The following is a 13,863-nucleotide window of genomic DNA, read 5'->3' as shown; positions in this document are numbered from 1 at the left end:
GATCAGTGGGAGAAAGTATTGCACAGACTGTGAGCACATTTTTCACATTCATTGTGAAAAAGAAAAAGGCATGAAATTTCATCATTGGCAATAAAAATTTTATAAATGCAACTATATCAAATATATTTGCAGAGAAGCCAAGAAGATTGCAATTTTTATTTAAAGATAATGGCGAAAATTAATGGGGTCTAATTCTGTTTTGCAAGGTTATTTTAATTTTGTTCTTGTTTTGATTAATTAGTTGAATTGATATTTTAGTTTTTTTTTTTTGTAGAATTTATATTGTTTTAATGTTTCAATAAATTAATGAAAATATTAAAAACTGCATATTACTTCAACATCCAAAGGTGGTGCTGCCTTGCACCATGCTGCCGGTGCCCATGACTGGGATTATGGTGGAAGGTTATTGTGGACTGGAGAGGGCTAGAAACACAGAGAGAGACAGATATGATTGAGTTCTGGATGTTGCAGACTTGTCATGCCCAAGACAATGATGATTATGACAATAATAATTCCCGGTATCCATTTCCTTTGTAACTACCTAATACCTTGCCAGACTAGTCAGACAAGATCATATTTTAACAAAAATATGTTGCAATTCTTTCTTATTATCAGTTACTATCAAGGTGACTTTGCACTGTATCCATAATCATAGATTCCATAATTCTTGACCAGTCTAGTAAGGTATTATGAGATAGTTACAAAGGAACTTGTAAAAGATACTGGCATGGGTACCGGCAGGATATTTTTCAAGATGCTGCACGTGGGAATAAATTTTTTATTCACCAAATTTTCATCAAAATAAATTAATGAAAATATTAAAAATTGCGTATTACTTTGCAATCCAAAGGTGGTGCAATTGCACCACCTTGCACCATGCTGCCGGCACCCATGGATACTGGGAACCATCATCATCATCGTCTTGGCTATGACAAGTCCATAACAGCCATAACTCAATCATATTTGCACTTATGTTCTAATGAATAATAATAAATTTTGAATAACTAACATTGCTGTTTAAAATAAGTATAAATATTTTCATAACAATATATGTAAATAATAACTTTGAACTTACTTTACTAATTGAGATTTATCTTTACTTTCACAATCATCTTCACAAAAAGACTGGCTGGTTTCATTTAAAGAAATAGAGTCCAGTACAGACTTCACTTTAAAAAAAAAATTAATATGTATACTGTCCCTTCATAATGCATTTCACAATATGTTATATTATATTAAGAAGGTTGGGATTAGAATTTATTAGAGCTACATGTAATATGTGCAAAAAGTGGAAAGAATAATTAAAGCAATGAAAAAGCCAAAAATGTTTGTAACCATTAGCAAATTTAAAATGGGTAGAGGTAAAAATATCATGAGTACACACAGGGAGCAGCAAAAGATACTAATTGTTCCACAAGAATTTTGATTATACAGAACAGTTTTATCATAATTTATAATTATTAAAATTATATTTATCAATAACTTAATATTTGATATACATATAACTTTAATAGTAAACATTTTCTTCAGATTTTGCAGCATATCAACTGATAACTGTTTTACTTTGCCTCTCTTAAGTACCCAATCATACTGTTCTGTAGGTGCTTAAGAAATGTGACATACTGTTCAATCATACTGTTCTGTGGGTGCTTAAGAAATGTGACAAGGCAACTATAAACAATAAGATATCAGTATACCTTCCCTTGTCTATAAATTACATTCTAGGATATACGCATACATAAAAAATAAAAAACTGAGGAAAAACTGGAGATAAGATTCTAACATTTGTTAAAGGCCAGATAACCACAACCCTGAGTGAAAGGCCATTATAGAATTCTTCCAGTTAGTATTAGCCTTATCGCTTGTCTGAGCACCCATAGATAACAATGCAAGGATTCCTGGTTGTGATGGTTGAAGGAAGGAATGACTACAATAATGCAGTAGTCTGTTACTGTAGTATAACCAGCTATGCGATAAACCAGTCGATTTCATAATATTTTTTTTGCATTATGAAATCTTCTGTAGAAGATAACTGTGTAATTTAAAGTGTCTCTACAAATATACTACCCATTTATAAATAATTTTCTTAATATAAAATTAGCTGCCACCTTTCAGTGATTTATATTTTTACATAGGAGCCGAGTCCCAGTCCCAAACCACAACAGGAGCTGCAAACCCTTTACAAAGAAGTGAAAAGTGGCAAAGCCATTATAATCCCACAGAGGGAAATTATTCTTTAGAACCTATAGAATAGCAATTATTCTTCAATTATTCCACAGAGGGCAATTATTCTTTCTGCAATCATTCAACGTGATTTTGTAATAACTGAGATTTTAATAAATGAGAACAAAGTGGAGGAGAAACGGTTGAAGTTAAACAAAAGAAAAGCACCTATGGTGGATGGGATCTATCCAATTATATTAAAAGAGGCAGCAAAGGAACTAAACAAACCCTTAGCCATAATTATGAGAGCTTCTTTGGACTCAGTGGAGATCCCCATGGACTGGAGATGTGCAAATGTGTCCCCAATTCACAAAGGGAGATCAAAGGGTGACAGAAGTAATTACAGACATATTAGTTTAACTTCTGTTCCGGGGAAATTAATGGAATCTCTTGTTAAAGAAATAATGCAGGACCAACTACACAAGACTGCAGTTATAGTTCAGACACAGAATGGGTTTGTTAAGGGAAAGTCTTGGCTGACTAATTTGTTTGGATACTATGATGCAGACACAAGGGAACTGGATGGAAAATATAATTTTGATATATACTTAGATTTTAGGAAAGGTTTTGAAACTGTTACACATGGAAGACTACTGTAAAAATTGGAGCAGTATGGCATTAAGGGCAAATTGCTGCTATGGATAAAGGGTTGAGTGGGAGAAGACAGGAGTGGTAATCAATGGACACTGCTCTTCGTGGACTAATGATATTAGTGGAGTCCTCCAGGATTCAGTGTTGGGCCCATTATAGTTTTCTATATTTATTAATGATATTAATGGTATATCAGGATTAATGTCCAAGTTCGCAGATGACACAAAGGTTGGCAGGGTTGTTAATGACACTAATGACAGTATGCTTTAGGATCTAGAAAAAGTGAGCAGATGGGCTGAGAGGTGGCAATTGAATTTTAACATTGACAAATGTAAAGTACTGCATATCGGAAGCAGTAACCTCAGAGTGGTATATCAACTGTGTGGAGCTACACTCGGGATAGTGGAGAATGAAAAAGAACTGGATGTAATTGTGCCATCAAATATGAAGTTTTCTGAGCAGTGCATACCATCTGCAAGAGTAGCTCATGGTATCTTGTCAATGATATACAGGAATTTTGTGAGCAGGGATAAGAAGGTGATTATCCCCTTGTATAAAGCAATAGTCAGTCCGCACCTTGAGTTTTATTTTTTTTTTATGTAAACCCCAAACACAAGAGGTATTAGAACCTATAGTACTTAGTACCATGCTTAGGTTGGAGGTTGAGAAAACGAAAGAAGATATTTGTTGACATTGGACTTGAACTTCTGTAGACTGTAATTTTCAGGAAATACGTATGAAGGAAGGTTGTTCCAGAAAACGGCAGTTGAATGAATAAACGAGGAAGATGAAAAGTCGGTTCTGTGAGCTTGAAGTTGGACAGTAAATGGATGTTGGCTGGTGGCGGCACATGTTCGGACTGTTTTGAAAGAGAGAGCGGGAATTATAGAAGCCAATTCAGAAGAACAGTGCCCATGGAAATATCTGTAGAAGAGGCATGCAGCAGAAACAGTACATCTATGAGACAGCGAGTGAAGAGACTCTGTTAGAGATGAATCATTAATTAACCTAACTGCTGCCCTCTTCTGAACGGAATCAAGAAGCTTGAGAGAGGTTTTGGGGGCACTACCCCAGTTGTGGGAACAATATTCCATGGTAGGGTGGATTTGTGATTTGTACAGAGTGAACAGCTGTTTGGAAGAAAAGTAACGTCGAGAACAAAAGAGAAAACCAAGTTTTTTAGATGCAGAGGAAGCAATATTTGTAATGTGCTTGTACCAAAAGAGATTAAAAGTCAGGGTAATCCCCAAAAGAGATGTATTATTTTGCAAAGTTGTCTTTGCCCCACTGGAGAATTACCTGGAGATCGGCATTTAATGAATTGGTAGTGGATTTTCGAGAAGTTGAAGCTGATTGAGCAGGGCAAGGTTTCTCAAAATGGAAAGTGGAATGCAATGGGCTATCATCAGCAAAACTATGGATACGATTTCCAGTCAATCGAAGAAGGTCATTAATATACAAGAGGAAAAGAGTGGAGGAAAGAACTGAACCTTGGGGGACACCGGCATTAGAGGAAAAGTTAGAAGACAGAGAGACATCTACTATTACCCTCAGTGAGCGATCGGAGAGAAAACTGGATAATCAATTACAAAAAACAGTTGGCAAACCATAACATGGAAGCTTGATTAGAAGATCTTTATGCCAAACATGACCGAAAGCCTTTGAGATGTCAAGAGCAACTGCTTGTGTTTCACCGAACTTTTCCATTGAATTGGTCCATAAATGGGTAATATGAACCAGAATATCACCAGTGGATTGACACTGATGGAATCCATACTGGCGATCGTTGACCAGACCGAAGGTTTCTAGGTAGTTTAAGAGTTGGCGGTTAATTGATTTCTCCATTGCTTTAGAAAGACTAGAAGTAATTGCAATGGGATGATAATTGGATGGGAGGGGTTTGTCACACTTTTTTAGGAACTGGCTGGATATGAGCAAATTTTCAAGCAGAAGGAAAAACACCTTTGGAATAAGAAAGTGAAGAAAGGCGGCAAACAACAGGAGTAAGTTCAGGAGCATAGGTTTTGAGAAGTGGAGAAATACCATCGGGACCTGGAGCTTTCTTAGCATCAAGATTCGTCAAAATCCTTCTGACATCCTTTTGACGGAAGACCACAGGAGGCATTGAATGGAGCATGTTGGGAATGGTGGGAGGTGTTTTACCAAGATCATTAATACATGAGTTGGAAGAAAAATGGGATGCTAGCAGGTCAGCTTTATCCTTGGCTGAAGTGACGACAGAATCATCTGGAATAGCTTTGGCAAGAGACCAGAATGCTCGGCTACCATAAGGGCAAGAAGCAAGTTTTCTACTCTTAGCCTGTTCAGTCTCTAGTTTGGATTGATTAATAACTATTTTACAATTGTTGTGAGCTTTGGTGTAGGCAGAAAATGAAACTGAAGAATTAGAGACAAGCCAATTAGGATATGTAACATTCTTCTCTAGCACATTTATTGGAAAACCAAGGTTTAGATAAAGGACGAGATTTTATAGTGGAGTGTGGGATAAAGGATTCCATTCCTGCAAGAATAATTTCACTGGCACGATCTGAGCAAACATTGACATCAGAAGTTTTGAAACAATAATCCGACCAAGGAAAAGAAGAAAAGAAATCTTGCAGGTCATCCCATTTACTACTCACAAGGACCACTCACTTCGATCGTGTACTTAAAAGGGTTGTTTGTGAGAAAAAATCAAGTGTGTTGGCTGTATGGTTAGGATTGTCTGGTATCCTTGTAGGTAAATGAACAATCTGTGTAAGGTCATTAGTAATTGCACAAGCCTCAGCATCTCGACCAGCTGGGTTGGAGTGACTAGAAAATGGAAGCCAGCTCTAGTTGTGAACATTAAAATCACCAAGGAAAATTGCCTCACCATTAGGAAAGTTGGACTGGAGAAAGTCAAGTTGCAAAGAGAGGAAGTCAAAGAGCTCCAAGTGATTAGTGGAGTTGGGAGAACGGTAAAGACAACAGATGAATTTTAAATGAGGTAGAGGGATTTTAAGCCAGAGAAGATCAAAGAGAGGAGATTCCAAATTGCCAAGTCTCTGACAGGGAATATCAGAATGGACATACGCACAAGTACTACCTTTGAGGTGAAAGGAATTATACAGCGAATAATTTGGGCATCTGAGATGAGCAGTAGTTGAATCAACTGATAACTGAGATTCTGTCAGAAAAAGTACATGGGGTTTGGTAGACTGCAAGTGCAAATGAACATCGTTCAGATTAGAATTGAGACCACGTATATTTGTGAAATGAATTAGGAAGTGTTTGGGAGGTTTAGATCTTTTCGCAGATAAGCTTACTCTATTAGTTTGACAATTCATGGTGTATTTAATAGTAAGGTGACAATTCATGGTGTATTTAATAGTAATTTAATAGTGGTGGGACATGCTGTATGAAGTAATGAAATTTTTGGATATGGCGTACACATGGTAAGAATATACCCAGATCCTTGACATAACATGGTCTCGACAATGTCCCCCGCATACACACTACTCGGACTCCCTCCAGTCACTATCTGGCAGAGTAGAGGTAGCAAGATTATACACTAGCTGATCCGGAAGCCTCGTAAAGAGTTACCAATAGGTTCGGTCTGGTCCGGTGTACTAACTAGCAGCTGGCCTGTGAACACAGTTTTAGAGCTGTACCCTCGAAATGTAAGGAAGATTGGATCTCGCCATGATGTTCATCATAACCTCAAAAGTCATCAGTCATACTGCATGATGGAAGAGGTGGGGAAGGGTTGACTGGAACTTACCTCTGGAGACTAAACATGGGTTCTACCACTTCAAGCCTCCAATAAGCAAAGTGGTGGTATTGTACCGGTTGATGTGAGTCATCTAATTGATTGGAGTCATCTAAGGATGGTAGAGAATTTCACGTAGACACCACACAGTCTGGATGGTATTCTTCACCACATCTACAGCGAATTGTTTGTCTCCCATCAGAGCCATGCAGATTGAATTTCTTCTCATCCGAGAAAATAACTGACTTCCACTGCTCGAGAGGGGGGTGTCCATTTGACAATTCACAATGTTCCTTACACCAAATTAATCGGTCCTTTTTCATTTTTTGTGTGAGGAGGGACTCTTTTCAGACAATGGGCTTCAAGTCCATTTTTGAAGAGGCATCTTCTGAATGTTACTTGCACTTGCTACCATTCCTATATGTTCTTCCCGTTCTCTTTTCAGTTCAGATAAAGAAACTTTACGGTTTTTAAGGCATAAGCACTTCAAAACGAACGGATGGGTGAAATCGGAGTGATTTTTTTTGTTTTTTTTTTGGCTGATGTTGCATAAGCTTGCTTTCATGCATCGTATGCCTCTACTAATGCTAATGCTAAAATGCAGTCCTGTTTTGGCATAGAGACTCATTTGCATCCGGTTCCTTTTTTCCTATCAGCAGAACCAGCATTCTTGAGTTTGGAAAGAAATCTACTCTGTCGACTGATTACAAGACATTCTATAAGCAATATGACAGGAATAACATCCTTCCTCATGTAAATCAACAATAGCATTCTTTCTTCGTAGCTTCAACTGCACATAACTAGACATCCTGACACAAGCAAGGAAGGACTGCAACTCTTGCAGGACGTGCTTATATAGCTGAAAGTAACAGCTGATGCAATATTACGTCATCACCTATGCATGTCAATTTTATCTGATGCAATCTGTAAGAAATATTGCCATATATTTACGTTATTAGGACGACAATTACAATTTTAAGGGGTGATGCACTTTCTTTGATCACCAGTATATATGGAGAAACCATTGTTAGTTTGCATAGTGCAATCTCCTGATTTAAGTCCTGCAGAATATACTTGGGATGTAGTTGAAGGATCTAGCAATACATCTCTTAAGAGATGTATTGCTAGATTGTTAAATCCTTCAAAAATTAAATGAAGAAAAATATTTTTCTTCCTTTAATTTAATTTAATTAGGCAACCATAGAATGGAAGGTGCACTTTCCTTTCTTAGAAAAATTTTTATAGCCCATAACTTAGTTTTAAACCCATAATCCCTGTAAGTTGTTAGAATCCCATAACCACTATGTATGTGGTAAAACTCTCCACCAGCTAAATGGATTACTATGAGGTGAGTGCTGAAAATTAAGCTAAGCTATACATACGATCTAGAAATATCCTAAAGTATTACAGACGTACTATTTTTAAGTATTACCTTCAAACATACTTGGATTGACTTCGTCGTGGATGTCTGAATGATTAAGCTCAGACAGAACAGCATCTACTATTGGTACCATCATAGCAACAGTAGGAGTTGGCCCTATCCACATGGAGAGCATCGTTGCTGTAAACATGAACCCCAACATCAACCTTTAATTAGACATAAAAATCAACTATTTCATTATTCTGTAACTTTCAAACTAAATTTTTCCAAACAAAAATAAGACTGACCATAATTCATCTTTAAAAAAATTTTTGTCAATTCAGTCTTAGAGAAATAAGAATGACTTTTGACTTGTTTAAAGAAAACACAGTAAGAAATAGACCTTTAAAAGATGTATTGCAGGATCATCTTAACAGGAATGGAGTTAAACAGAAATCACAGAATGGATTTGATAAGGGGATATCTTGTCTGGCTAATCTGATTAGTTACTAAGATGCATTAACAAAGGAACTAGATACAAAAATAATTCTGATATCATATTCTTAGATTTCAGTAAAGACTGCCATACAAACTAGAGCAGTATGGCATGAGAGGGACGAGTTACTGCTACAGGAGAGACTGCTTCTACAAAGACGTGATACACTTAAATAGAAGGAATGCAAGAGTGTTTGCTGATTGCTATCGAGGCAGCATTATGTGGGTACAAAAACTAATAGCTTGGGAGGATTCACAGAATAAAAGGTTAAAAGTAGCCACAGGCAGAGGTGAAAGTGATTCTTGCACTACTTCTATTAGAATGAGCAGCGGCCTGGAAGGTGGGGTGTGGGGGGGACTGATGGCAGCCATCATGAAACAAATAAATATCTGGGCTGTCTTAAGGTAACTAATTTTATATAAGAGTAAGTGCATGTATACTTGCATGTACAGCAATGCTAGAAGTATAGTAAATAAATTTGATGAATTTGCAGTGCTGGTCAGCACATCAAAGATGGATATTGTTGGGATATCAGAGACATGGTGTCACGCAGATATTAGAAATGCAGAATTGGAATTTGGGAAGTACAACGTGTACAAAAGGGATAGACAGGATAGGAAGGGAGGAGGAGTTATGCTGTTAATTAAAAAAAAAACATGAAATCTAAGAAAGGGTGTCCAATTGACATAGATGGACAGTTCAATGTTGAGTCAGTTTGGTGTGACACAAGTGCTGGGAAAGCAAAAAATGAGAGTAAAAGTGTGATATAGGCCTAATGACTATAATGAGTACAACAAACAATTGTACAGAGAAATACAATGGGCCAGTAAATCAGATTGTGTTATAATCGGGGATTTCAACTTACCAGATATTGACTGGAACTTGTGGGTTGGTCACTCACACACTAGCAACACTTTTATGGATTTATTAGATGATTGTTTTCTGCAGCAACATGTTCAAAGGCAACCAGAGAGGGTAATACTTTGATCTGGTTATCAGCAGTTCCCCCATATGCCATGGGTTCCCCCATCAGTGCCATTGTGGCCAATTTGGAAATGGAGGAACTGGAAACTAGGGTTTTTCATCAGTTGAATTTCCCCATGCGCGAGTGGAGGAGATATGTGGACGATACCTTCACTATTTTAAAAAAGGGAAAGGAAGATGAGGTGCTCAATTTGCTCAACAGCTTTTCCACATTTATACAATTTACCTCGGAGGTGGAAGAAGCTGGGTCCCTCCCATTTCTGGATGTCTTGGTGAGCAGAGATGGATCTAGATTAAAAACAACGATCTATAGAAAGCCTATGTGCCATGGCCAATTTGTTCATTATAGCTCAGCACAGGCTTGTCATCATAAAAACAGCGTAGCCAGGGCATTGTTGAATAGGGTGGGGACCCACTGTAGTACCTCTGAAAGGAAATAGAAATTTGCAAAGTCACGGCAGACCTCAGGAACTGTGGATACCCCCAGAGGGTCTTGGACAAATATATTCATAGGGTTGAGTCAAATCGTAGGGAGTGGCCTGCTCCTGTGGCTACTGCATACATTCCTTACTATCCGGGCCTTTCAGAACGTATTGTATGGGCATTGCGGGAGTGCCAGACTCGCTGTGTGCAACTTCCGGGTCGGAGGTTGCACACAGTGATATCCCAAGTTAAAGATCCCGTAGCCCAGGACCATACTAGCAATGTGGTCTACGAGATTAAGTGCCCGGATTGTGTTATGTGGGGGAAACGGGGCGACGTTTAAAGGACCGTCTGGGGGAACACACGACCGCTATCAAGACTGCTAACTATGCGAGGTCTGCTGTGGCAGAGCATTTCTGGGAAAAGCAGCATCGGATCTCCCCTGAAGACGCGGTCATTACTGACCGCACCCATGGATTTTGGGAACGCAAGTGGCTCAAGAGCTTGCGAATCGGTTCATCCAGTCACAATACTATTAAGAGGGACAGGGGGATCCGTTTACACCCCCTGTTTGAGGCAGTTGTCCTCAGAAGGGATGACCATTTCTGTTTGACACGCTCCCGAGCCACTTCCATTTCCGATACGCGCATGGAGAATGTAGATCATGTGTCTGATGATCACGTGCATGAGTGCCATGGACCGGCTACTTAAGGATGTGTCTTAGCACTAGTAGTATGCTGTTGAAGAAGGAGACGGCAGTTCTCCGAAAGCTCCAGGTTTCATTGTTTTATCGGTTTTAACCTAGTTTATTTTAATTAATTTTATTGTTTTTAACTATATTTTAAATTATATTGTAACTATAATTTAATCAGTGTTTTTATTTTATTTGCATCACATTTCATTGTATATTATTTCATTGTATAGTAAATTTTTAGTTTAATTTCTTGGCTGGTGTTTATCATTAATTATTATAGTATCAGAAGTGATTATTCGTGCATTAAGAATTTGCAGATAAAGGAAATACTAGGTGGCAGTGATCACAGTGTACTGATGTGGGATTTACTTAAGGATATAATTACCATCAGGGGTAAAGGGAAGGTTGTTATGTTATTTGGTTTTTTAGGAGCATTAGCAACTAAGGCCATATTGCTCCGGGATATGCGGTGGTCATTCCCTGACCTTTCCGCATCCTCCGTATTTGGTGGTGACGGGCTCGAACCCTGGTCTAATCAAGAAGCGTGTGCTACGCACTGCTGCTCCTTCCCACCTGGCTACGGAGGTGCGTAAAGGGAAGGGTTTTGCTTCCTTAAGGTGACTACAATGGTCTCAGACAGTTTTTAAATTTTGTACAGTGGGCGCAACTGATGATGTTACCAACAGCAAATTCTAAATGGGAGGCATTCAAGGAATTAATCGTGAAAGCTACTAGGCTTTTCATACTGATTAAGAAATACTGTTCAAGGTCTAGGCCTACATGGATGTCAGATGAACTAATGACAGAGAAGAAAAATGCACGGGATGCATATAAATTATCAGGTGACACAGATGCCTATGGCAGATATAAGCAAGTCTGTAATCAAGTCACAAAAGAGATTAGGCAAGCAAAGGCAGATTACAAGAAATCTTTGGCAATGGATGCTAAGTAAAACAGCAAGCACTTCTTTACTTATATAAACTCTAAAAAAAAGGGGATGAATCAGATTGGTCTACCTGATATCAATAGTTTGACTGTTGATGTTCCTATTCAGATAGCTTATATAATCTAAATGAGTATTTTGCATCTACATTCACACACGAGGTGTTATTAAGGGAGGAAAATTCCAGAAGTTTATCAAACTAACAGAGTACTTAATGATTTTGTAATAACTGAGGGCAAAGTGGAGGGGAAATTGTTGAAGTTAAGCATAAGAAAGGCAACTGGAGTTGATGAGATCTATCCAGTTATATTAAAGGAGGTGGCAAAAAAACTAAGCAAACCCTTAGCCATAATTATGAGAGCATCCTTGGACTCAGGGGAAGTCCCCACGGACTGGAGATATGCAAATGTATCTCCAATTCACAAAGGGGGATCTAAGGGTGGCCCAAGTAATTACAGACCAGTTAGTTTAACTTATGTTCCGGGTAAAATAATGGAACACTGGTTAAAGATGCATTGCAGAATCATCTAGACAAGACTGCAAAAATAATTCAAACACAGCATCAGTTTGTTAAGGGAAAGTCTTGTCTGACAAATTTGATTGGATATTATGATCTATTTACAAAGGAACTAGATGGAAAAAATAATTTTGATATCCTATACTTGAATTTCAGGAAAGCCTTTAACGCTGTTGCGCATGGAAGATTACTGTAAAAATTGGAGCAGAATGATAATAAGGGTAAGTTTCTACAATGGATAAAAGGGTGGTTGAGTGGGAGAAGACATAGGATGGTAATCAATGAACACTGCTCTTCGTGGACTAATGTTATTAGTGAAGTCTAACCCCAGGGGCTCACATCTGGTGAGTATGGGCTTGGCAAACCCAGGGTACTGAGCTGGATATCATCATCTTTCTCTTTCTGTTGATTCCTTCCTTTCTCTCTCTCTCTCTCTCTCTCTTGGAGTAATTCGGGAATTTTTTTTTTGGCTGGCGCAGCATAAGCCTCAGGCTTCCTTGCACCATATGGCTAATAATAATAATAATAATAAGTCCCACAGGGCTCGGTGTTGAGCCTACTGTTGTTTTGTATATATTTTTTTTTTATTTCGTATGATGTGATCAATACACGAAGGAACCAGTTTTTTCTTGCTTCCTTCGTGTATCGTGGCCGGGATATCCAACCAACCGGTTGGTTCGGCACCATCGTGATATCCAGCCCGAGGCGGGAATCGAACCCGCGACCTTTGGGTTGCCAGGCAGGCACTTTACCTACCCGGCTAGCCCGGTCGGCGTTTTGTATATTTATCAATGATATTGATGAAGGTATATCAGGCTTAGTGTCGAAGTTTGCAGATGATTCAAAGGTTGGCAGGATTTTTAATGACAGTAATGGCAGTCTGCTACTGCAACAGTATCTAGAAAATTGGGCAGATGGGCTGAGAAGTGGCAACTGAAGTTTAACATTGAAAAATGAAAAGTACTGCATATGGGTAAAGTAACCCCAGAGGAACATACCAACTGTGTGGTACTACACTTAGGTTGGTAGAAAATGAAAAAGACCTGCGAGTGATTGTGCAGTCAGATATGAAGTTTTCTGAGCAATGCAGACAGGTTGCCAGAGCAAGCCATGGGGGTATTGTCAATGATATACAGTAATTTTTCTAGCAGGAAAAAGATGATTATCCCTTTGTATAAGGCAATGGTCAGGCCACACTTTGAGTACTGTGTACAGGTCTGGAGGTCTCATTTTAGGAAGGATGTAGAGTTGCTTGAGCATGTACAGAGAAGTGCAACAAGATTGGTGAGTGGAATGAATTGGTCCTCTTACCAAGAAAGGCTTAAGTTTTACAAATTGCAATGGCTGGAGACTAGGCACATGCAAGGTGATCTGATTGAGGTGTATAAGGCCTTGAATGGATTGAGCATGCTAAATTCTGATGGGATTCTTCCGCTTGCTCAGATTACGAACCTGAGGGGGCATAGATTCAAATTGAAGAAAGACAGTTGTAGAATAGATGTGCAGAAATTCGCCTTTAGCCAGCGGGTGATTAATTGCTGGAACCAACTTCCATCTGTTGTTGTGGAAGTTGATAGCTTACATAAATTCAAGGAGGAACTGGACAAACTTTTAGAGGGAATGGTTGTTGTACTACTTCTTTTAACTTACTGCTATCCAAGTTATTACCAGAAAAGAACAGTTGAACACAGAAGTGATATTATCTAAACAGTTCTGATATCTGAAGCCTTTTTATAAATTTAATCAATTTTTGAAGAATAATTATGCAATATCTAGAATTGTAATAATGATTTATTAAATTTCATGATTAAGAAAATACTCAGGAGTGCATATCAGCCTATTTTATATAAATTCAAATATTTTCTAAATAATATACAACCT

The 13,863-nt window shown here is 38.3% G+C and overlaps 1 protein-coding gene across 1 annotated transcript in view; it reads right to left on the bottom strand.

Annotated features, from left to right (window-relative positions):
• Positions 1-13,863, bottom strand: part of LOC150080217 (Na(+)/citrate cotransporter-like) — a 130,384-nt gene that overhangs the window by 91,600 nt on the left and 24,921 nt on the right. Inside the window, exons 5-6 of the mRNA XM_090380648.1 lie at positions 7,998-8,152; positions 1,076-1,169 (exon numbers count right to left, since the gene is read on the bottom strand). Coding sequence (XP_090236774.1) covers positions 1,076-1,169; positions 7,998-8,152 — 249 coding nt within the window. The remainder of the gene's footprint in view (positions 1-1,075; positions 1,170-7,997; positions 8,153-13,863) is intronic.

Source organism: Mastigoproctus giganteus, chromosome 9 (genome assembly GCF_048544385.1).
Source record: "Mastigoproctus giganteus isolate SK-2022 chromosome 9, ASM4854438v1, whole genome shotgun sequence".
Classification (NCBI taxonomy): Eukaryota; Metazoa; Arthropoda; class Arachnida; order Uropygi; family Thelyphonidae; genus Mastigoproctus; species Mastigoproctus giganteus.
The sequence above is the reverse complement of the archived record's forward strand: the minus strand, read 5'-3'. Positions and strand labels throughout refer to the sequence as shown.